The sequence below is a fragment of the Eulemur rufifrons genome, chromosome 3 (assembly GCF_041146395.1).
Source record: "Eulemur rufifrons isolate Redbay chromosome 3, OSU_ERuf_1, whole genome shotgun sequence".
NCBI lineage: Eukaryota > Metazoa > Chordata > Mammalia > Primates > Lemuridae > Eulemur > Eulemur rufifrons.
In genome coordinates this window covers 43,959,540-43,984,211 of record NC_090985.1, presented here as the reverse complement: position 1 = coordinate 43,984,211, position 24,672 = coordinate 43,959,540, and the positions used below count along the sequence as shown (strand labels likewise).

Below are 24,672 nucleotides of genomic sequence, written 5' to 3'. Positions count from 1 at the left end.
GAAAGATGCCATCCAGAGGACAGAAAATTTGAAGGAAAATTGCTAGAGATAACACAGATGAGGCTAGATTAATTCAACACATATTTATTGAGCACTTACTGTATGCAGATGTGAGGTTGGGCACTAGAGGTGCTATGCTAGGTGCTGAGTTGAAGAAAAGTCAACTGTGACTCCAGCCTACAAACACCATGTACCTACTCATAGACTTCTTGTGGTGCCTCAAACCCACCAAAGCTCTCCTGCCTCGGGGCGTTTACACATGCTGTTCTTTCTTCTTTCTCTGTACTTGGGAGTCTCCTCTTTAAATTTCTTCTCATCCCTTTTTTTTTTCTTCTCATCCTTAATATCCATGGTCCATCGTGGTCATCATCTAGTACTTAAGCCTTTTCTATCTCTGTCAATTTGTAGATTTGTACCACCACAAATTCCAGGTTGTTAATCCCAGCTGAGCTCTCAATGCTACATGGGGTCACACTAAGTCTCTCTACTCAGTTTCTCTCTTTCTGCAATTGCAATTTCAAACTTTTACCAGTCTCCTGAAATCTGTGACTCTACCACCTTTTCTTACTCTCAGCAATCTACCTCATCTACTTCTTCATGAGAAAATAGAAATCATTAGACACTCACTTCCTCATGTATACTCCTAACCCCAACCCTTTCCCCATGCAATGTGATAAGTCCCCAGAATCTCATTTTTACCATAAAACTTCCTCCAGAATGCACTTACTTATGAAGACTCAAATTGGGCTAACCTGGTTCATGCTATTGAGAGATTAGAAATGAAACTAAGGAATTCTGAATGCAATTTTGCATGCTTTCTTTTAAATGGAAGAGAAGTATAAATTTTGGAGATGTGCTATGGCCATTGTCCACCCTATGTACACGTAATGGATTAAGCCAATATGCTTAGATACAGAAGAAGGCCATGAAAATCTAGAAAAAGGATCAGAAATAAAAAATTTCTGCGTGAGTTTCCTTAAAGTTTCCATTTCTTGGTTCCAGGTACTTTCTAAGTCTCAGCTATATGCCTTCATTTCCTTAGAGGCATTCCTGTAATCTTATGATTAGGTTTCCTCTGCTGGTTTTGGTTGGTTTCTGTCACTTCTACTAAAAATCGTAAATACAAAATATTTACTTTGCAATTGTTTCTAAAATGTTTTCTCTTCTCTCCTTCTCCACGGCCAGATTCTGGTCCAACGCATCATTATCTCTTAGCTGAACAACTGTAACAGCCTTCTAAGTGGTCTCCTTACATGCCCTTGAGTTCTGTCCAGTCAATTTTCAAGATGGATTATTTCGAGATCATTTCACTATATAAAAGCTTTCAATAGCTTCCCTTTGTTAAAAAGCAAAAGGTTTAATAAGGCCACACAGACCCACATTTTCTAGCTCCTAACTATATGGACAGTCTCATTTTATAGTAGTCTTCCCTTTGCTTGTTGCCCTTTAGCCAACCTGGAGCTCACCACGTCTGTCCTGCTCCTAGTCTTCATTCATTCCACGCCCTCCGCCTGACATACCCTTCTGTTCCTGCAACTGGCTAAAGTTTGCTCATCCCTCAGATTTTGCATCAGATGGCATGACGTCTACAATTAAAGCAGTGTTCCTTTAATTATTTTTTAAGATATTCCTCCCCTAATGAGACTGTAAAACTAATAGGTTAGTGAACACGTTTTAATCATCATTGTATTCATAGTGCTTGGCACACAGTTTTTGTCACACACAAATCAACGAGTATTTGTTATATAAAGATATGAGTGAAGTACAGATCCAAGATATGCTACCTACAGTCAGAGGAATACCAAAAGGAGACAACACTGCAGAAACAATAAAATGAATGAAACATTAGAAGACAACTTTTCTGAGGTGAATTACATCCAAACAGACAGAAAAGATGGTTCAATATACAAGGCACAGAGATCAACAGTTTGGTATTGCACCCAGGCACAGAGAAGAAACAAACAAATTACCTGTCAAAGAAGAAAAACGACTTGTCTCAGTGGTATTTTCTGTAATCCTGAAAGACAAAAGATAATGAATTAACATCTACAAATATGTAAGAGACAATAATCTTCAAATGACTACTGAATGAACCATATGGCATAGGGGTTATAAACATAGACTTTGAAACAAAACTGCCTGGGTACAAATTCTGACTCTAGTTACCAGTTATTTTACCTTTGGCAAGGTTACTTAAACTTCCTGTCTTTCTGTTACACCATTTTCAAACTAAGGATAAGAGCTGTCTCACAGAAGAATTAAATGAGCCAATATATGGTTAGTGCTCAGAGCAGCTTTAACTATTAATAAATATGTCATCATCTAAAGTGAAAAATTTGTCACCCAAGAATTCTGTGTCCAGCCAAATTGCTCTTTGACTGTAGAAAACTTCTTCACGTGGAAAGGATCCTCAGCAGGTATACAATTCATTTATGCCTTCTGAAAAAATTATTTGGGACTGTACTCCAGAGACTAAGGAATAAATTAAAGTGAAGAATTCAAGAAGTGGAAAGTAAAGACACAAGGACCGGAGGTCATCCTTGAAGCCTCATCAAAGATAATGTTGTGTAAATAGTAATTTTATGATAATATTTTAATATGAGTATATCTCAATGCAAATTTTAAAGTTTATTCAATATATATGATAAAGGTCTCAGATTTAAAAACCTAAGCATCTACCTTAAGAAATTAGAAAATGAAGGGCAAAAATAAAGAAAAAGCAAGTAGATGCAAAGAATAGTAAGGATAAGAACAGAAATCAATGAACTTGAAAATTGGAAAAAATAGAGAAAAATCAACGAATTCAAAAATTAGATCTTTGGGCTGGGTGCGGTGGCTCACGCCTGTAATCCTAGCACTCTGGGAGGCCGAGGCGGGTGGATCCCTCAAGGTCAGGAGCTCGAGACCAGCCTGAGCAAAAGCAAGACCCCATCTCTACTAAAAATAGAAAGAAATTATCTGGACAGTTAAAAATATATATAGAAAAAATTAGCTGGGCATGGTGGCGCATGCCTGTAGTCCCACCTACTCGGGAGGCTGAGACAGTAGGATCGCTTAAGCAGAGAAGTTTGAGGTTGCTGTGAGCTAGGCTGACACCACGGCACTCACTCTAGCCAGGGCAACAAAGCGAGACTCTGTCTCAAAAAAAAAAAAAAAATTAGATCTTTGAAAGCATCAATAAAATTGATAAACTTTTAGCCAGAATGTTCAATAAAGAGAGAAGAAATAATACCAATATCAGAAATGAAAGGACAGGCATCACTACAGATCCTAGAGACGATAATGGATAGTAAGGGAATATTATGAACAACTTTGTGCCCATAAATTTAACAACTTAAGTGAAATGAACAAATTCATTGGAAGACACAAACTACTAAAGCTCACTGAAAAAAACAATCTGAATATCCCTACATCTAATTTTTTAAAATAAATTTGTAATTTAAAATTTTCTCTCAAAGAAAACTCCAAGTTCATGTGGCTTTACTGATGAATTCTACCAAACATTTATGAGAGAAATCATACCAATTCTGCACAAACTCTTCCAGAAAATAGGGAGTAGAAGAACTCTTCCCAATTCATTTTCTGAGGTTAGCATTATTCTGGTACCAAAACCAGAAAAAGAATTCACTTGGAAATAAGAAAAATACAATATAGTTGTGAAAATCCTCAACAAAAACTGGCAAAATGAATCCAGCAAAGTATAATATATCATGACCAGATGAGGTTTATCTCTGAATGCAAGGCTGGTTCAACATTTGAAAATCAATCAGTATAATTAACCATATCTACAGATTAAAGAAGAAAAATTATATGATGATTTCAATAAATGCAGAAAAAAAAAAGCTAATATGGAGAAAGTCTATCAGTCTCTCTCTCTCCTACTGATTACAACTAGAAATTTTGCACAGAATATAAAAAGCAGCTACCTGAACATTCTGAAAACGATCTCAATGACATTTTGGAAGAAGTAAATCTACAGGGACACAAAACAGATCAGTAGTTGGCAAGGGCTGTTGTGGAAGGAGCTGACTACAAAGATGCATGAAAGAATTTGGGAACGTGATGAAACTGTTTTATAACTTGATTACAGTAATGATTACTTTTGTCAAAAGGCATAAAATTGTAACATTAAAAAGGGTAACTCTTACTGCACATAAAGCTACCTCAATAAATCTGTCTTTTTAAAAATTCAGTAAAAGATTTTGTATAGAAAATCAGGGTGTAAGCTTTCTAGAAAGCAAAACAAAAATACTAACAGATTAAAAATAAGCTAGAAAGTATTTTTTTAAATTTGATCACCAGTTTAGGAGATACCATATTAAGCTTTAAATTCTTCCATAAAAAGAGGACAGAAGAAAATGAAGAAAAGTAAGTTATCAAATAATATAATGAAATATTTCTAAATTGAAGGGTCACCAAATGCCCAAAATACAGCAAATGGAACAAGGCAAGTAGAGAGAGAGAGCAAATCATGGCTTCATGAAATTTTAGAAAGCTAAGGTTTAAGATAAGTTTCCAAAAGCTTTTAAAGAAAAAATATATCACATACAAAGGACTGGGGAAAATGTCATTTGAATCTTTCAAGAGCAAGACTGAAAGCTGGAAGATAATAGATCAAGGGCTTCCAACTACAAAGAGTAAATAATTTCCAATCTAGTATCATACACCCAGCCAATTATTGATTAAGAATAATAGTTAAATAAGGACATTTTAAGATATGCATGGTCTCCAAAAGTCTACTTTTCATGCATCCTTTATATGGAATGTATTGGATGAGGTACTCCACCAAAACAAGGGAGTTAACTATAAAAAAGTAATACCTGGAAGTTAGGAAATAGCAGATTCAACACTGCAACATGGCAATGGGAGTTCCCAAGTATATCTCAGTAAAACAACTAATAAATAAGCACATCTGGAAAGTACCACTTCACTTTGGAATAATAGGTTGCAGGACCCCAGGCAAGATGTAGCCAACAGAAAAGAAAAGGAAACTTGTTTATCTGATTTATCTGAAGTTTTTGGCCATTAGCTTAACTACTAATGGGTATAAAGAAAAATGAAAAAAAAAAAAGATGAAACACTTAATAACTCCAGGAAAAACAAAGTTTTATAAGAAAGAAAATGTATTTATAGTACATTGTCAACTGTAGCTCACATTAACGTGGTCAAACAATGTAAACTGTATTTATTTAAACAGAAATTGTGATGGAAATTGGAAAATGGGGAAAGGAAAAGTACGTGGGAGAGAGGGAAGCACAAGAGTATACACGGATGTGATGTAAGAAAGCTAAACTCTCATCTGCCATAGAAGAAAATCAATGGATAATATGCAAATTTGAAAAAGCAAGTAGTGGTAATATAAGTTACATTTGAGGACACAGTATCAAAAGATACAAATGTGAAGATAAATACAGCTAAAAAATTTTTAAATATTTGACTCTAGAAAATAAAAATTAATGTTGGACAGCAGAGAGTAGAACAGAAGACTATATTTTTCCTTATAATTATAGAGCACTTGAATTTCAAACCAATATAATTTTACTTCACAAAAATTAAAAAGTCATAATATTTTTAGTTAAAATATTTAAAATTTTTTCAAGTAATTGAAATAATTACTCAAAGAAAAAAACAAAGGAAATATCTTTGTATTTGCTGACCTAAATTCTAAATTCTGTACATCAAAAATCACCATAATTAAGTTGAAAGCAAATGACACACTAGAAAACTATTCATAGACTACAGATAATAAACATTTGTCTATACCCATATTGTATGTGCTTTCCCATCACTTTGGGGGGAAGTTTCCATTTTGTGTGGCATTTAGGGGATAGCAGAGGATGGATGGGGAAACCTCTTAAAAGAGCTGACAGAATTTCACCTCTTTTATCTGCAAGCCTGAGATGACCAAAACAAAATCCAATTTTTTTCTCCATGAAGTCAATGTCAGAGACTTAGCAGGACCCTGGAGATAAGGAAAGTGCCAGAAGCTAATAAGTGGAATTGGAAATGGGAAGACTCAGGAGCTCATGGGGGTCAAGGGATCTGTGGATCCCTCTTCGAACCCCCTGTCGACTGACGGAGCTCCTCCACCGTGTCCTAACCTGAATGAAGGCAGGTCTCCTTGTCTACCTCGATTCCAACCTTGCCCAGGATGTCTAGTTGTCTTCTTGCTGTAAACCCCTATTCCTCAGAGTCAGATCCCAGCATATTTGGGTTGAGAAAATCAAATCCAAAAGAATGGGGTTTAAAGTTTACAATGAGTAAAACAATTGCTAAGCTTTGGGTAAAAATATGGGGCTGTAATCACGAGAATGGATGCTGAAAGTACCCAATCAAGGAGGAAGAAAAAATCATTTTAGATCAGGCTGCATGTTGTGGTTCTAGATGGATTTGCCAGGAACTCTGAATTCAGCGTTGTAGCTCAGGCAGCTAGGGTGAGTAATGAATACCTGGACTGGGAGTTGGGCTGTACCAAACAAGTTGAAATTGCTTGGTGGCCACAAAAGGAAGAAATTCTAATGTGAAGAAAATAGAAATGAAGGAATGGACTTACATGTTACAACTCACCACCCCTCACCAAGGAGACACTCCTCTATCACTAAGAAGTTAAAACATTAATTTAGGGGGTCATGGCAAGCATTTTTTTTTTAATGAAAGAAACTAGTACAATAATTATCTGAACACAAGGCATGTGGTAAAGACATGTTTGTTTTGTGAGACTTTTGCTCCAATTATACGTTACATGTGCATGTAATATGCATTTATATAAATGTGGGGGCTGGTATGTGTACATGCGAACATGCATTTATGCACATTGGTTCATGGTGAAAAATATTTGAGAGCCACTGCTCTAGTTGGTTTGAAGATGACCTGGCAGACAGGCTAGCACCAGCAAGAAAGAATTCTGAAAGTTCTGCTCCACTCTGGAGAAGCCTGAAAGACAACAGAAAAGAGTAGAGGTCTGATTAGTACATCTTGTTGTCCACTTAACCTGGAGAGCAAGCGGACCTGAAGGAAGTAATCATACCAATTCGTGATCAGCAACATGAGACCAAAATAGCCAGGAGTGGAGAACAAGAAGAAAAGTGGGTCCCAGAATGGGTAAATGCTGGGTAAACTCCAGAAAGCCACTGAGGGAAGAAGGGAAGAGTAGGTGGGAAGGGAGGAATGTGAATGGCTCCTCTTTGCGTGACCATCTCATGTAGGGGAGACAGAAGCACTGGGGTATGTGAGGATGGGATGTAAGAAATCTGAACCCTCATCTGCCAAAGAACAAAGTCAACAGATGATGTGCAAATTTGAAAACTAATGAAGGAGAACCAGGTAGGCAGACCACTGAAAGTTCCAACTGCTCAGATCAAAGGTTGAGTCACTCTCACAAATCACCCCAACCACTGAAGATATTGGCTTTCTGGAAACTGCCCGGCATTTACCCCACTATCATACACTGCCAGGGGAAGAGTAGATTGATATGCAATTCTGGAAAGCAAATTGGTAATTTGTATTTAAAGCCATAAATTACTCAAACCTTTGCTTTGATCATTTTACTTTTATTAGTATTTGAGAAAGAATCAAAACTATTCACAGGAAACAGTAAGGAGAAAAAAAAACAGCCCTTACGACTACTATCTGTTGCTACCTGCTAGGTTGTGAATTCTGTACTGTGAATTTCACAGAATAGCATCAGATGAGGGCTCTTCATGACAAGACCACTCTACAATCATGCCTGACAGAGATAAAAATAAACACACTACAGCCACAAAAAGGACCAAACTTCCCCCATCCCATGGTGTGTGTAATACACAAGTGCCACTCAAGGCACAGAAAAGATCAATGCACTCATTCCAATGGATACCTCCAGGCATTAGGACTTAATACTCTCTCAGAATCTGGTTGAGAAGGGCTGTGTATGTTTCATTTAGCCTAACAATTCTAGGAAAGAAGTACTATCATTTCTATCCTACAGACAGAAGAACAGACTGAAGCACAGACCGATAAGGTAAACAGTCTAAGATCTATTTGAACCCGGCAGTCTGATGGCAGAGGTCTTTCACCACAGAAGCTATTTGGCTTCCACCAAAACACTACCACAATCTATTGTTATTCAGGGTCAAAACCTGGTGTTATATCTGCACTACCCTGGCCTTTCACATCCAGCCAGAGCACCAATGAGGGCAAATATTCCATCTGCCACCTCCTCTTTCCATTGTCATTGCCACTCTGCTGGTTCAAGTCCTCATTATCTCTCCCTAAGCTGCTGCAAACATGTGCCAACTGCAATCACCATAAATCCTGAAGAATAACATTCCTAAATATAGTCTTGATCATGCAATTCCTTGCCAGAAGATATATAGATAGATAGAGAGATAGATGATAGATAAATAGATAGATAGATTTAAAAAACACTGCTAAACTCAAAGTTCATCATTTAGAACCTCCCAACGGCTGGCAGCTGTGGTCTATTTTCCAATGATTTTTCCAACTACCTTCCTCCATTCCAAACAAATGATAAACCCCTTACCATTTCTTGAACAAGTGCTGAATTTTCCCATTCTTATGCTTTTGTTCACACTGTCTCTGTTTAACCCACACTTTCAGGTTTCAAATTTCTATCCATGCTTGATCCAACACAATGTCATTTAGCCTCCAAGGCAACGTGGTTTAGTGAAAGGACAAACGATGAACATGGAATTACAATCTTTCCCAACACTCCCTCCCAGCCTCTACCACACTCATGTTCTTACAGCAAAGAAGTTAATTTCACCCTCCTCTGTGCTCCTACGTTACTTTGCTCATGTTTCTTTACAGGAGATAACTACATTTTGCCTCACACAGTAGTTATTTTTTACTTCATATTCCTACTAGGTTGTAAATTCCTTGAGGATACAAAACATCTTATTCACCTTTGATTCATGCCAGGAAGTGTTAGTTATCAATAAGTGACTTGGACATTGTGGACATTGTGAACATATTGTCGAATGTAACAAAGTTCTGTGATCACGCCACTCCTGAAGTCTAAAAGCTGCTGAAAATTCAGAAATTGGGTGGGAGATCTTTTTAGGCTCCAAGATATTATTTGGGAATAGGAACTCTCTCAAAAAAAGAATCTAATTTTTTTTTCTTTCTCTAGGGACAATTATTTGAAGTTCTACAGGACCTTGCCTGTATTCAAGCAATGCTGCTTCCCTTTCTCTTTGTGTACTTGGCCACTCGCGTTTATTAATTGGATCTACCACCATGCAACATGGAGCATCGCTGACAGGTTATTGGTTAGTCTGATGTCCAGTCCATATGTGTGTGCTTTTGTCTCCAGCACCAATTCCTAGTCCAAACAGTTCTGGTCAAGGGAGCAGGACTGGTTTTACTCTACTGAGCTGTTACAAGTCAGAGAATTCATCTAGAAAAAAACTGCTCAGAGCCACTTTCTTCTGCTGAGCACAGGGATGGGCAGTGCTGGTGCTTGGAGGCTGGGAATGTGGCATGCAGAGAAGCTTGATAGACTCCTCTTCAGTTGAGAATACTTTTGGAAAATCATTTGATTTCCACAGAGCCCATTTCCGTGTAAGAAAGTCCTTAGCTAATGGAAGGAATTAACTCACATTCCTAGCAAATTGCTAGCTTGAATTGCTTTTTAATTAATCTCCTGGGTTTTCTTTTCTTTAAGAAATTCACTTAAAAATAAAAATTTAAAAACCATGGGCAATAGGAAAATGTTTCCAAAGGAGATAGTACTAAACATTGTATGTTTCATGTTTCACCTCCCACCACCGCTTCTTCTCTGCCCCTCATTGTTTCTGGAAAAGCAAGAAGTCAGGGGATCTGTCAGAAAAGCAAGAGGGTGTGGCTGAAATTAGCCATGTAACTAGACATCACATAGGGCTGGCCCGCCTCATATATAATGGAAATTACCTTGTGTTCTACCAACTCCCTGAGGCCCCAAAAAAGGGACATATGAAGGAAATTCAGAAAAGAGCAAGAAAACTATTAAGGAGCTGTGAGGTTGATTTATGAGGTACATTATGAGAACTAAGTACATGTGGCTTGGCTAAACAATGACTGAAGACGGGATGAATGCCTCTGAGTTTACAGAGAAGGCAATCACTGAGGGAAAAAGAGAGGGAGTTGTCTTAGAGGTGATAACATCATAGGCACTGCTTTTATTTGTTTCTATTTTTTGTTTATTTTTTTAAATGACACTTGGTAACTGTACAAAAGTATGGGATACAGTGTGATGTGTCAATACATATATACCAGAACAAGTTGGTATGTATAATCAGCACTCCCGTCACCCTTTTTTGTGGTGTGAACATTCAAAATCTTCTCTTCTAGATATTTTGAAGTGTATATTAATAATACATCATTGTTGACTATAGTCATACTTCTGAGCAATAGAACACCATAACTTATTCCTCCTATATAACTGTGACTTTGTACCCATTGACCGACCTCTCTCCCACATCCTCCCCAACCTCCCTACTTCCCCAGCCTCTGGGAACCACTATTCTACTCTCTACCTCTATGAGATTGTTTCATTTTTTAATATGGGGGAGGGGCTGTGCTTTATATTTCAATTTCCTACTACAGAAGTAAGAACCAATATTTTTAAAACTCTTTTCTAATAATGAGAAAGAGAACACAACAGCAATGAAAACGGATTAATATTTTACCTTTATAAAATGTACAAAGTTCTCTAAATGTGTGCTGTGTAGGAGTCTATTACTTAGACTGCTAAGTAATAAGAATATAAGTCAATTAACAGTCTATTTGGGAAAGAAAGGCAAAAATGAGCCTCTGGTGTCATATCTGGGATGAGAGAAAGGGAGGAAAGGAAGAAATAAAGGGAAAAAGTAAATCAACCAAAGTCCTTGCAGCTCATAACCCCATGGAAAAATTCTTATTGCCTAGTAACACGGTAGCTGTCGTGACATCGCAGCACACTCGTGTTTGTGGTGACGCAGTTGTGAGCAAACCTCCTGCTGTGCTATCAGGTGTATAAAAGTATAGCCCATGCAGTTATGTACAGTATGCAATACTTCGTGATCATAAACGACTTTGGTTGGCCGACAACCCAAGCGACTCAGGAAGAGTCTCTAATAAGTTCTCCTCTGACTTCCCCAGAGACTTCAGCTGCAACATGGTTTATTTCAAACAGGAGACGGATCACCAGCCTATATTCTATTCTTTAGAATTGTAATGCCAGGAAAGATCCAGAGAAGCTGCAGGTTAGAGGCAGATGGGTGATGGCTGATGGGACCAATTTAGCCTCTGCTGCTGCTGAGGAATAAACAGCCTCCAGCTCTTTCTCACCTCATCTTATGCAGAGCAGTGACAAGTGACAAAACTTAAAGTGAGTTTCACAAGTGTCTCAAAGGGACCAAGAACAGCTGACCACTTGCCCGACCCTGGGGTAGGTGCTGGGCATGTTACGGTGAATACGACTCACTCCCTGTCCTCAAGGAGCTCCCAGGTAGGAGAGGGAGGCAGACACAGACACGGACACATGCCGTCATGTGCCACATAACAGTGTTTCGGTCAACTATGGACCGCAGCTATGATGGTGGTCTCATAAGATTACAATGGAGCTGAAAAATTCCTTTCACTGAATGACGATCGTAGCTATTGTGACATCATAGCACACTCACGTGTTTGTGGTAATGCCGGCACAAACAAACCTGCCGCGCTGCCAAGCGTCTAAGAGTACAGCACATACAATTAGGTAAGTACATAATATTTGATAATGACAATAAACAACTATGTTGTTGGTGTATATATTAATATTCGCTGTACTATACTTTTAATCATTATTTTAGAGTATACTGCTACCCACAAAACAAAGTTAATTGTAAAACAGCCTCAGGCAGGTCCTTCAGGAGGAATTTCTGAAGAAGGCATTGCTCTCATAGGGGATGACAGCCCCATGCATGTTGTCGCCCCAAAGACCTTCCAGCGGGACAAGAGGTGAGGATGGAAGACAGTGATATTGGTAAGTCTGATCCTACGTAGGCCTAGGCTAATGTGTGTGTTTGTGCCTTGGTTTTTAACAATAAAGTTTTAAAAGTAAAAAAAACAAAATATATTAAAAATAGGAAAAAGCTTATAGAATGAGGATATAAATAAAGAAAATATTGTTGTGCAGCTGTACAATGTGTTTCTGTTTTAAGCCGTCATTACAAAAGAGTCAAAAAGTTAAAAAAAAATTAAGTTTATAAAGTAAAAATGTTACAGCCAACTAAGGTTAATTTATTATGGAAGAAAGAAATTTTTGTGCCAATTTAGTGTAGCCTAAGTGTACAGTGTTTGCAAAGTCTGCAGTAGTGTACAGTAATGCCCTAGGCCTTCACATTCACTCACCACTCACTCACCGACTCTCCAAGAGCAACTTCCAGTCCTGCAAGCTTCATTCATGGTAAGTGCCCTATACTGGTGTATTTTTTTTTATCTTTTATATCATATTTTTCCTGAACCTTTACATGTTTAGATATGCTTAGATACACAAATACTTACTATTGTGTTACAATTGCCTGAAGTATTCAGTTCAGCAACCTACTGCAGAGGTTTGTAGCCTAGAAACAATAGGCTGTGGTAGTTATACCATATAGCTTAGGTGTGCAGTAGGCTATACCATCTAGATTTGTGTAAGTTCACTCTATGATGCTCACACAAGGATGAAATTGCCTAAGGACACGTTTCTCAGACGGAATCCTCATCAGTAAGGAATTCATGACTATAATTATTATTCAATGACTTGAGATATAAGAGATGAGCGATGCACCCCAGGCCTGCACAGAGGACATCTATCCCAGCATGGAAGACTTTAGAGACCATTTCCTGGAGACTGTAAAGCATGACATGGCATGGTTATCATTAGATGGTTTCACTTTCAATTTACAATTGTTTTAAGGTAGAGATCCTTATCCAGGAGCACTCATGGCAGATGGTAGAGTGGATGTGTACTGTTTTGCTCACCAAGCTTGCTTTCTTTTTAGATAATAAGCCCTTCCTCCCTAGAGAATTGCTGTTTCTCCCCATTCCAGACACGTGGTGTTAGCTAATGTCCATACCTCACCGTCCTCCTCTCCACTGATTTGCCCAGGGTAAGCCCATCCGACTGCTTTGCTAAGACTTTCTAAGTTGGGCCTAAGGGAGAGGGATATTCCTTCTGTGGTGGAAAGATCATAAAATAAGAAGTTTGGAAGGACTATTCTTCCTTTATGTGGAAGAAGCTTGTCTATATTGGGACAGACTAAAGCTGACAACACAGAGAAACAGTGAGGACAGCTGGGGAGAGCAAGTCTTGTTGGCCTGCAGGCCCTGATCCTCCTTGCCTGCAAGACACAGTTGCCTCATCCCCTTCTGTTACTAAATGAAGTACCACAGCATCTTTCCAACACAGTCCTCTTTCTGCCGAAACTAGTTCAACTTCGGTTTCCGTCCCTTACAGTCAAGAGTTCTGAGTAGCAGCTTACATTAGCAGTGACTTCTGGACATTTTCATCCTTGTCCTGAAGTTACATTTTTCCTCTCATTCTCCCCATTTCCAAGAAGAGTTAGCCCAACCTCAATGTTACCAGTTTCTTCTTGTTTTATCTCAGTCTATTTACACTTTGAAAACTTGGTCAATGCTCTTTGCTTCCCCATTAGCTCTGCTTCTAGCTGCTCCCTATCTAGGTTTCCCCAAAGCCAGCTCCCATTTCAAAGTACATTAAAATGTTGTCTAGCAAGTGCCACCACCAGAGAATTCAACTGAGTGGGTCAAGAGCAGGGTCCAGAATTTATTTGTATTTTTTAAAAGTACAAGCTGGTTGATTCTGATGTGCACCTAGGTGAGGGCATCACCAGGCCAGATGTCCCTTAAAGCGCATCAACTTGAAGAGTTACATGAACGTCCTACTCAGGAGTGCAAACTAACTGTTCAATCTCTCTAGTTAAGTTTTGAGTACTGCTCAGTCTCACTTACCTCAAAGAACGCAGAATTACTGGAGGCTTGGAAGTGAGTCATAGCAGTTCCAAGCTGCTCAGAGAACTATCCTTTAGGGACTTGAGGTGACTTCATTATCTGGGGGTGTTGCAGGGGTAGGCCTGGCCCCTTCCACAAGCTGCCTTCGATTTCCTTCATGCTGGAGATAAATGATGTAGAGGTAATTTGTTTCTTTTTAAAGTCTAGAGTTACATCACAGGCCTATATAACTTTTCTCAAAAAGTGTCTTTCCAAAGCAGCTATCCTCCAAGCAGCTGGGCATAGTTTTCCCATGGGCAGCAGCAAAGCTGAAGTTCCGAGGAAAAATTGTTTTAGAGCCTTTAAGCAATGTCACCTTTGGAGCTGTAAAGCTGCACTCTCATTCTCAGGAGAGATGACAAAAATGTCACAGCAGCAAGTTTTTGAAAGTGGATGCCGGGTAGGAGAGGGATAAGATTTGATGAAGGGTGAGCCAAGTCAAGCACGTTCCCTCCTCATTCCTTCCCTGATCTGAGGGGATTTTCACAGTGGCTGAGCTGAACCCACCTAGCAAATTCGCAAAGGCTCCTGGACTTCCAGATGTGCTGTTTCACATTTGGCATGATGCAGCAGGTGTTTCAAGACTTTCCTTGCCAAGAAGAAAGTTTTAGTTTCAGTTTATTATGTTTTCTTTTATTTTTAGTTTATTATGTTTTCCTTTTATTTATACCAAACCTGTGGAAATTGGGGCTGAAGACTCAGTGAAGCTTGGACTGATTACAGTGGAAAGAACTTTGCCATTTGGTCAATGGCATCCCCCATTCTGACATAGCCTTTCTTTTCTTTTCTGGGTACACACACGCACACTTTTTCTCTTTCTCCCCTTTCTCTTCTTTCCTCCCTCTCTCTCCTCCCCTCCCTCTCAACACATTCAATGAGTGCCCTAAACGGTGACAAACTTGCATGTGCTTCCCTTATGACTAAAGCCCCGGGCCTCCTGCCAATCCCCCACAGATGGCCCCAGACTTCACTCATCCCATTAGGAGAGCCCCACGTTTGCAGCACTGGTCGGCGGTCAGGGTGGAGGAGGATGGCGGGGAGTGGCAGTGTCTCCGTCCTGGGGGAAGGCGAAGCAACTTCCAGGAGGAAACGGGCGTTTCCTTCCCACGCGCTGGAGGGAGCCCTGGGTCCCGGCCTCGGAACTCCACCCAGTCCCTCCCCGCCCTGTGGGAAAAGCCAGTCGCCACACACAGGCACACGCAGGCCCGGCGCCGCGCCCTAAGGAGAGCAGCACCCACAGCCAATTGCCATGGCAACCCCGGGGTTCGTTCCACTTCCCCACCCAGCCGACCCCCGCCCCCCCTCCCTGCGCTTGCAGCCAACCGGCTTGTGCGCGTCCCAGGAGCGCGCTATAAAACCTCCGCTGGTGGCGCCGGGCGTGAGCGGGCGAGCGCCGGACCTGGGAGAAGGCGAGCAGTGCCAATCTCCAGCGAAGAAAGTCTCGTTTTGCAAAAGCCAGAGAAAAAAGCCTGAGCATGCAGAGTGTGCAGAGCACGAGCCTCTGTCTGCAAAAGCAGTGCTTCTGCCTGGCTTTCTTGCTTCTCCATCTCCTGGGACAGGTAAGGGGCGCACCCTTAAGATGCCCCTGGTTACTTTGCCCTCCTAGGTGGCCCCTGCTTGGTCCCCGGGCTCGCTCCGCCTTCAACTGACCTTGCTGAGGAGTTCCTCTTTCTTGTCTCTCCCCGCCCTAGGTAGCTGCGACTCAGCGCTGCCCTTCCCCGTGCCCGGGCCAGTGCCCCGCGACGCCGCCGACCTGCGCCCCCGGGGTGCGCGCGGTGCTGGACGGCTGCTCCTGCTGTCTGGTGTGCGCCCGCCAGCGCGGCGAGAGCTGCTCAGAGCTGGAGCCATGCGACGAGAGCAGCGGCCTCTACTGCGACCGCAGCGCGGACCCCAGCAACCAGACTGGCATCTGCATGGGTAAGTCTGCTCCGCACCGCTGTTTGACCTCTTCCACGCAACTAGCTGGAGCTGCTCCCTCCCCTCTCTGCGTCCGCCCCTTCCCAGAGGGTGATAAGCAAATAATAATAATGCAATAGGTGACGTTTATGAAGCACTTACTGTGTGCCAGGCATGGTTGGGTGGCCCTTGGGGCTTTGAAGAGAGGAAACCTGCCCATGGGGGCGGGCGAGAGCCATTCCTCACTTGCCTCCCTAGACAAGAATCTAAGGGGGAGCGAAGCAGAATGAAGGACCAGTGAAGTCATTTCCCCTGGACATTTCTAGGGGGGGACACTTGGGGCTGATGGAAGCCTGGGGTTATTCAAGCGCTCACAGTTCCCCCAACTGTAGCCTAGCAGGTTTGTTTTCACACCTGTAATTGTCCCATTTGAGCCAAAGCAGCCCCAAGTCTCCTGGGATAACTATGTAACCCTTCTCTGGGCTGCAAGTAAAATAAAATGCAGGCAACTAGCCAATCCAGGCTCCTAAAATGCAATCAATCAGGAATCAATTTTCCACACGGTGCGCCATTGTGGTTGGAGGTTGTCCCTGTCTCCCTGAATAGAAGGGCCTTTACTTTTTTCTCTAAGCTAGTGATGATTTATTGTGCTTGAATGCCAAGACATCTTAATGTCCTTCCCAGTTTGACCAGTTAACCTATTTTGGAGAATGTGAAGTGCACTTTTTCCCAATTCTAAGCTGCTCAAGTTGGAGACTCTAAGGAGGTTCTTGCAAAATAGCTTAACATTGGGAACAAAAGCTATGGGGCCTTGGGACTATCACTTCAAAGTTGCACGCTTCATGCATAAAATGAGTGGCAGGACTGGATGATTTTAAAGGTTTCTTCTTACTCTGGGAGGCCTTCATGAGGAGCTCTCTCTACTGGAGATGCGTAAGAAACCAGACCACCAGCACTAAAAAGGAATGAGTTGGGGTTTGGAACATGTCCTCCTCCAAATCTTACATAGCTTCTCCAGTGCATTATGTTTTTGTTTTTCTCTCTCCCCTTTCCTCTGTGCTTTGCTTCCCCAATATTCTAGCGGTAGAAGGAGACAACTGTGTGTTCGATGGGGTCATTTACCGCAGTGGAGAGAAATTCCAGCCAAGCTGCAAATTCCAGTGCACCTGCAGAGATGGGCAGATTGGCTGTGTGCCCCGCTGTCAGCTGGATGTGCTACTGCCTGAGCCTAACTGCCCAACTCCAAGAAAAGTTGAGGTGCCCGGAGAGTGCTGTGAAAAGTGGGTCTGTGGCCCAGAGGAGAAGGGAACACTGGGAGGCCTGACCCTTGCAGGTGAGAAACTCAGTCTACCTGGGGGTGGTCACAATACAGAGTAAATGCAGGCACAAAGCACGTGTGAACGTTTGGATTTGAGAAGAGAAACTGGCCTCAGTTTCTGGCCATGCAGTTGTGGATTCCAGATTGCTTACTGAGATCAAACACATCATGTCTATAAATCCAAGTTAAGTTACCTGAAGTATGCCACAATCTCTTTTAAAGAAGACCTCCCAAATTCAGTTGCTTTTGTGTCTCCTTTTTGTCTCAGTCCATCTATCCCGCTTGACCCTTATTAGCACTACAAAGATAAAATTAAAAATCCTTGTTCTTTTCTGGATTCTATACACCACCTAGCCTCTCTCAAAATTAGTATCCCTAAAAAATCCCTACTTATCCCTGGACAGCTGCCACCAAAAAAAAAAAAAAAAAAAAAAAACCCTTTCTAGATATTGTAGGAAGGGTCAGATTTAGGACCTTTGTTTTCTTCTTTTTTTATCTTATACATTAAAGTTTTTGGGGCAGAGGAACCTCAGGAGGTAGTAGAGAATATTTTAGAAGCCATTAATTGGGCATATTATTAATATTGGCAATATCCAGAGTTTTATGGTATTTCTGAGCTCAGGCTTTATCAGCTGTGCCTTTCAGATGGGAAAATTGCCATGTAGAAGCAGAGACATCATGCCCCAAGTCATGCATGTTAAACATATTGTGACAGAACTTTTCATAATCAAAATCCAAGTGTCTATATCCCATAATCAAAACTACCAGTTTTACCTTCCTAAAGTAAAGTAATGCTTTCATAACTATTTTGACTTGCCAGGTTTACTTACTCATCACAATCAAATTTTATCATGATCCTTTTTACATAGAAAATCACATGTTGAAACATTACAGTTTAGGGAATGGTTGTTGATGCTATACTATTCTAGACTCTTCAAACTACTACGCTTCTTAATGACAAGTTCTCCTAAGCTTCTTAAGGTCAAGTTGGATAATCATTCCACAAAGATTTCTTGAAGGCCTACAATGTACTGGACATTGTGCTACCTGTTAGGGGCTTGTAAATAAAGAGATCCAGTTCTGTCTCCTGGGACCACTGGTGTTTAGTAGGTATAGAATTGAATGAGACCCACTTTCTAATGATGGCTAAAATACCTAGTATTTCAGTCCTCACATTCTACCCAATATAGCTGTCCTTATTTATACATCCCGTAGCCTACAGGCCAGAAGCCACCCTAGGAGTTGAAGTCTCTGACTCGAGTATCAACTGCATTGAACAGACCACAGAGTGGAGTGCGTGTTCGAAGAGCTGTGGCATGGGTCTTTCCAGCCGGGTCACCAACAGGAACCGTCAGTGTGAGATGGTGAAGCAGACTCGGCTCTGCCTGGTGCGTCCCTGTGAACAAGAGCCTGAGGAACCAACAGATAAGGTAGGAGTCTGGAGGAAACCTCAGTCCTGGAGGCAGTGGCCTCGCCTCCCTGGAGCCTGGGCTTTGGAAAGTCACTGTGACACTAATTGACTAAGAGGTCAGCTCTAGCTGGGAGTTAACCCCAAAGAAAAGGCAGAGAGGTTCCTGAAACCAGCCTGAGTACCCTCTTTTTTTTTTTTTTCTTTTTAACGTATTGAAATGTCCCAAGCAACTCACAGCAGATCTACAAATAAAGAGGGAGGGACAGGACAACTATAATACTTTCCCCAATAGAGAATGGTCCAGCAAATCTCATGCCATTGCTGGAGAAAGTTGGCTACCCAGTTGTCAAGGATAACTGATTTTAGAGAAGTGAGTTCTGACCTCAGTTCACTTCACCCCTTAGGTTCAATCTGCATGAAACAATAGGGTAGGAACAATGTTTGTCTTGTTCACTTCTCAGTCCACACCCTAATGTACATACTATATGCATGATAAACAATTGTTGATAATTAAGTGAATGGGTATCTGGGAATTATTGTTGGTATTTTTAAAATCCCAGTGGAAATAGTACATTTGCCAGCATAAGATAATATGCGCCAAATAAAGCAGCACATTTCTTTTTCTTTTTTTGCTGGAATTATATCAACTCCGTGTGTTAATGTTGAGTGTAAGGCATGCAAGTCAGAAGTTCTGATTGGTTCCTGATGACATCACAGGCCTTGTTAGCAGAAAACTATGTCAGATAAATGCAATACCCAATTTGAACCATTATATGGACCCTTATAGAAACCTAAGACTAAAATAAAACAGCCCCTAGCAATTCAAGATTTACATATCTCTGCACTGAGGCAATATCATGTAATGCTTAAGGGCACAACTGTGGAGCCAGACAGCTTGGCTTTAAAGCCTGTCTTTCCATATGATCTTGGGCAATTTTCTTAACTTCTGAGCCTCAATTCCTTCCCTCATATAATGGGGCCACAAAGTACCTGCCTCAAAGTTGTCATGAGGATGAAATAGAATCAATTTGCAAAGTGCTGGACATAGATTAGGTACTCTATTAACATTAGCCATCATCACTTAAAATTTCTATTTATTAGTAAAATAAAAGAGTCCCTAATAGTTGCATTAGTTATGTGGCTGCTTAGCTACATGATTTTTTTTAGGTCCACCCTAACTTCATGTTTCCTCTACCAATTTAGGAAGAACACCTAGAAACACCTTATTTCTAAAATTATACCTTAAAATATACACCTCTTCCACAGTTAGGGGAATTCGAACATATATGTTACACAGCTACAGGTTAACCCACACAAGCAGTCTCAGACATAAACCCAGACACATACACAGGAATGTTGCTCTCCTGTGCTTTTTTGTGGATATTGACAAGAATATATTCTAAACATTAAATACAAAAAAAATAAAAAGGAAGAAACAAGAAGTCCTGAAATATTTTCAAGGACACAGTAACTTCTTTATTAAATAAGGTCTTTCTATCTCATGCCTCTAAAATTTGGCTTTTTATGTTCTTTCATTTCACAAAATTTGTATTTCTTTCTTGTAAGTTTTACTTTGTTTAATATTGGGAGATATTATATTTAAAATGCTTATTTATATTATACATTTCAGAATGATTCTAGAAATTTGTTTGGAATGTAGGGAAATGCTAACATAGTAATCATTACTTCCTCATCTATACGAGAGTCTTAAATCTGAGAGAGTGGTTCTTAAATCGTAGTCCCCAGACCATCAGCGTCATCTAAGAACTTGAAGTTCAAGAGCCACCAGTTTAAGAGAATTTCAAGTCTAATCACCCCATACGCTGTGGGCCATTCTTAGGAAGGTGAGCAGTTGAAAATTGTGGCATATTAGTAGATGAAGAAATCTAAGTAGGAAATAAAGCATAGTCAAATCTTTGCTGAATTATCAATATTGGGATTCCTCCTTAACTGTTACTAATAGAATCTTGAATAAATTCTCCCCTTACTTTGCCTTTGTGGAAACTAACCTTAAATCTGATTGTCTTGGAATTTCCTGAGGTCATTGTGTAATAGAAAGAATGGGCTTTGTGTCAGATAAATTCAAATACTAGTTGTTTTCTGATCACTTTAGCCCTTTGAGACTTTGTTTCTTCATCTGTAAAACTTGGGCAATTGTTCTTTCTATGAATAATTAATTGTTCCTTGTATGAATGAATATTGTTCATAAGGTTAAGTGAGTTAACATCTGAAAAGTATTTTAAATATTAGTAGGTTTACAATAATACCAGATTTATACCATTTCTCTTTATAAAACCTAAAGCTGCATTTGGCTAAAATAACACCAAAGCCTGTTATAGTCGCTTAAAAGATAGGTTTCTGTATCATGTATAGCTTTCACCTTCATGCTCATTGCCTCAAGGTCAAAAGATGGTTGTGCACAATTAAAGATGGTGCTTACATTTCCAGGCAGAAAGGAAAATGAATGCAGGAAGCAAGAAAGAATTGTGCCTGTCTAATGGGCGAAGTATTTCCGAGATTCCTTTGGTTTATGTATCATTGGCCAGAACTTTGTCACAAGGCTATCCCAAGTTCCCAGATAGTCTAGAGCAGCAAATATTTTTAGCTGACCACATTGCTCAAGCAAAATTAATGTTCTGTTAGCAGAGAAGAAAGACCAGTGGATAGTGGGTAGGCAACTAGCAGGTTATCCTAGGCTGCATAAAATGGTCCCTCGGAAGAATGGTAGCCATTCCACGCATCACTCCTTTTTTCTTTCTTAGAAAGGAAAAAAGTGTCTCCGCACCAAGAAATCAGTCAAAGCCATCCACCTGCAATTCAAGAACTGCACCAGCCTGCACACCTATAAGCCCAGGTTCTGTGGAGTCTGCAGTGATGGCCGGTGCTGCACCCCCCACAACACCAAAACCATCCAGGTAGAGTTCCAGTGCTCTCCAGAGCAAACAGTCAAGAAACCAGTGATGGTCATTGGAACCTGTACCTGTCACACCAATTGTCCTAAGAACAACGAGGCTTTCCTCCAGGAGCTGGAGCTGAAGACTAGCAGAGGGAAAATGTAACCTGTCCCTCAAGAAGCACCCCTACAGAGGCAAACTACAGCTGCTGCATGACCCACCATCCAATGACCATCAAAAAAAAAAAATGAAGAATCATTATTTCATCCTTAAGTCCTGTGTATTTTCTGTGACCACATGAGGACATTTATATCTGTCTTCTTTTTTTAATGAAAGATATGATTAACTATGAACTTGGAATCAAGGTAAGCTCAGGATATGACTTAGGGATGACTTACTTTCCTGTGGTTTTATTACAAATGCAAATTTCTATCAATTTAAGAAAGCAGATATATGACTTACTACGTAGCCTATATCACATTGCACTCATCTTACTTTGTTGTGCACTAGTGCAATTCCAAGGAAATGTCACTGTAATGACATGGTGAAATCTAGGATCATACTGAACATGTTGTACAAATATTTCACCCTATATCAAGGTTTGACTTGAGGATTCTCTCTTGGGCTCCCTTTTTTGGGTAGATCAACTCTGAACTTCCAAGCCCAAGATCCAAGGAAACACACAGCTCTTCAACATGAAGTCCAGAGACTTATTAATTTTCTGTTTAGTTGTATACTAGGAAACATGCTGTATCTACAGTAATGATATGTTTAAGTAGACTGGTGTCATGTACTTTCTCCATTTCAGAAAAATTGACTCCTTTCCAATAGAAAGAAGCTCAATAGAAAACTCCCAATACAGAGATGACTGTGCCCTCACAGCCCTCATACATTTGCATCCTAGAAGCTGCTGAGGCCCACTAGTTGTTTTTTTTTTTTTTTTTTTTTTTTAATTCAGCAGAAGCGGAGCATATCAACAGAACCCCTCATCTTACTGATGAGAGGTTGCTCACAACCTCTGATGACTTTCAAATGTGCTTTGCATGGAATTTTGAAAAAGAAGAACAAAATCAAAATGACTGTGTTGGTGAGAAACCACAAATTTTATGGAAGTTTAGAATTATTGTAGACATGCCCAATACGTATCCTTGGGCCATGATTATGAAAACTCACAGTCAAGATATGTATGTATACATACATGTATCTCATTTGTCAGGCTACAAAGTAGGCTGCGAAATTCAACATATGCATTCCTCTAATGTCACCATATGTGTTCCACTTTTCTCCTTTAAAGTATTTATAAAAATATAAATTGTACATTTTGTAAAATATTATTTTTAATTTCTCTACTTGTCAGACATCACTAAATAAACACGATTTTATTGCTGTGACTCTACTATTACTTTTGTGCTTATAAGTTGAACATTGTTATTTACTGAAAATATAAAATTAAAATTTATGAGTTGAATAGGACATCAATAAATTGCATCTATTGAAAGCAAAACGAATATTTTTGAATGAGCTTGCAGCCTCTTATCAGAAGGGAAATAAAAGTCAGCTCTTACTGAGCTACATGATCTCACTGCCACAGCCTCAAACAGTCTCCAAACCATTTACTCAAACCAACATCTCAAGCCCTGATCTTCCATTCCTGGACAGCCTGCTCTAGACTCCTCTATATACTGAAATTTGAACTTATTGTCTGACCAAGCAAAACTCACTTCCCTGACTTTCTTATCTAAGTAAAGGGCTCTCCCTTCTCCCAGTTACCCAGCTTAAACGACCAGGACTTTCTTGGCCATTCTGCTCTTGCGATGTGCTCAGAAAAGCATATTTCCAGTGATGTTGTAGAGCTGGACCGTGACGGGGCTGCTATCTGGGCAGTGTGAGAGTCACAGTTAATAGAAGTTTTGTGTTTTGAAGCTTCTGGCTAATGCAAAATGGATCTGAAGTTCTTCAACAATTTAAAAAAATCTTTTAAGAAACATTTTCCTATTCCCAACTTCACTCCCTCTATCCATATCCTCCTCCCCACTCCTCTCTTTAGCTACCTGCTTTTTATTCCTTAAGAAATATTGGAAAGCAAATTTGACTTCTAGTTTACTCACAGGAAATTATCAAAAACAGCTAACATTGATTGCATATTTATATTGTGCTGAGCACTGCACTTGCACTGTATTGTGTAACTTGCACAGTAGTTCTACAAAGTGGGCATTCTTCATGTCCCCATGTTACAGATGAGGCAACTTTAAAAAAAAAAAAAAAAAAACTTAAAAGAAACTGGTGAATCTAAAATTCAAACTGAAATCCTTTTGTTTCTACCTTAAGCTACCACGCAGGTCTGTGCAAAGATAATCTGTCTCTGAGGCTGTTCAGCCGCATGTTGTTCGTAACGGAAAAAAAAAAATTGGAAACACTCAACACTGGCTAAATCATTGTGTACTCATTATGATGAAAAACAAAGCAATCTTTAAACTGAGAATATAAGAAAATATACCCAAGTCCAATATAGAACTATGAAAACAATGATTTGGTTTTGTTTAAAAGTATCTATGAATGTGAATTAAAAGACACCTAGGAGAGAATGTGTAACAAAACATTATTAGTGATTACATCAAGTTAGTCTCATTTCTTTTTTCCTTTTTGTGACTTTTTTACCAACTTTTTTTTAATGGAGAATATACTACCTTTATAACTAGAGAAACAAAAATTAAGGCTGACTTGAGGTGTCCCTTCAAGCACACTTCCCTTTCCACCTCTCCTCACTCATGTGGAGTTAACTGCCCCTTCCAGCATCCAAAATATTTATTAATTCATTTATTTTGTTCATTCAACAAATACTTACTAATTGCTTCTCTGTGCCTTGCATTGTTTTAGGTCCTGGGATCACAGCCATGAATAAAACAAATAATAAAATAAACAAGTTTCCTCTTCTTCCTAGAATTTATATTGGGAAAAGCAGGCAAAGAAGCAGTAAACAAAGATGATAAATTTCAAATAGTGACTAAATAAACCCTATAACAATCATCAAAACAGCGATATAATAGAAAATTTCTGGGTGGCTAATTTAGCTTGAGGTAGTCAAGGAAGTTCTTTCTGAAGAGGTGACAGTTCATCTAAATGACAAAGGGAAAGAGAAAGAATCTTTCAAACTAGTG

At 39.9% G+C, this 24,672-nt stretch overlaps 1 protein-coding gene across 1 annotated transcript; it reads left to right on the top strand.

Moving 5' to 3' along the window:
• Positions 1-15,384: 15,384 nt before the first annotated feature.
• Positions 15,385-22,982, top strand: CCN3 (cellular communication network factor 3). Its single transcript, XM_069466050.1, has 5 exons — positions 15,385-15,554; positions 15,687-15,912; positions 16,973-17,224; positions 18,425-18,639; positions 21,383-22,982. The coding sequence occupies exons 1-5, from the start codon at positions 15,471-15,473 to the stop codon at positions 21,677-21,679; spliced, it is 1,074 nt and encodes a 357-aa protein (XP_069322151.1). The 5' UTR covers positions 15,385-15,470; the 3' UTR covers positions 21,680-22,982.
• The last annotated feature ends 1,690 nt before the right edge of the window (positions 22,983-24,672 follow it).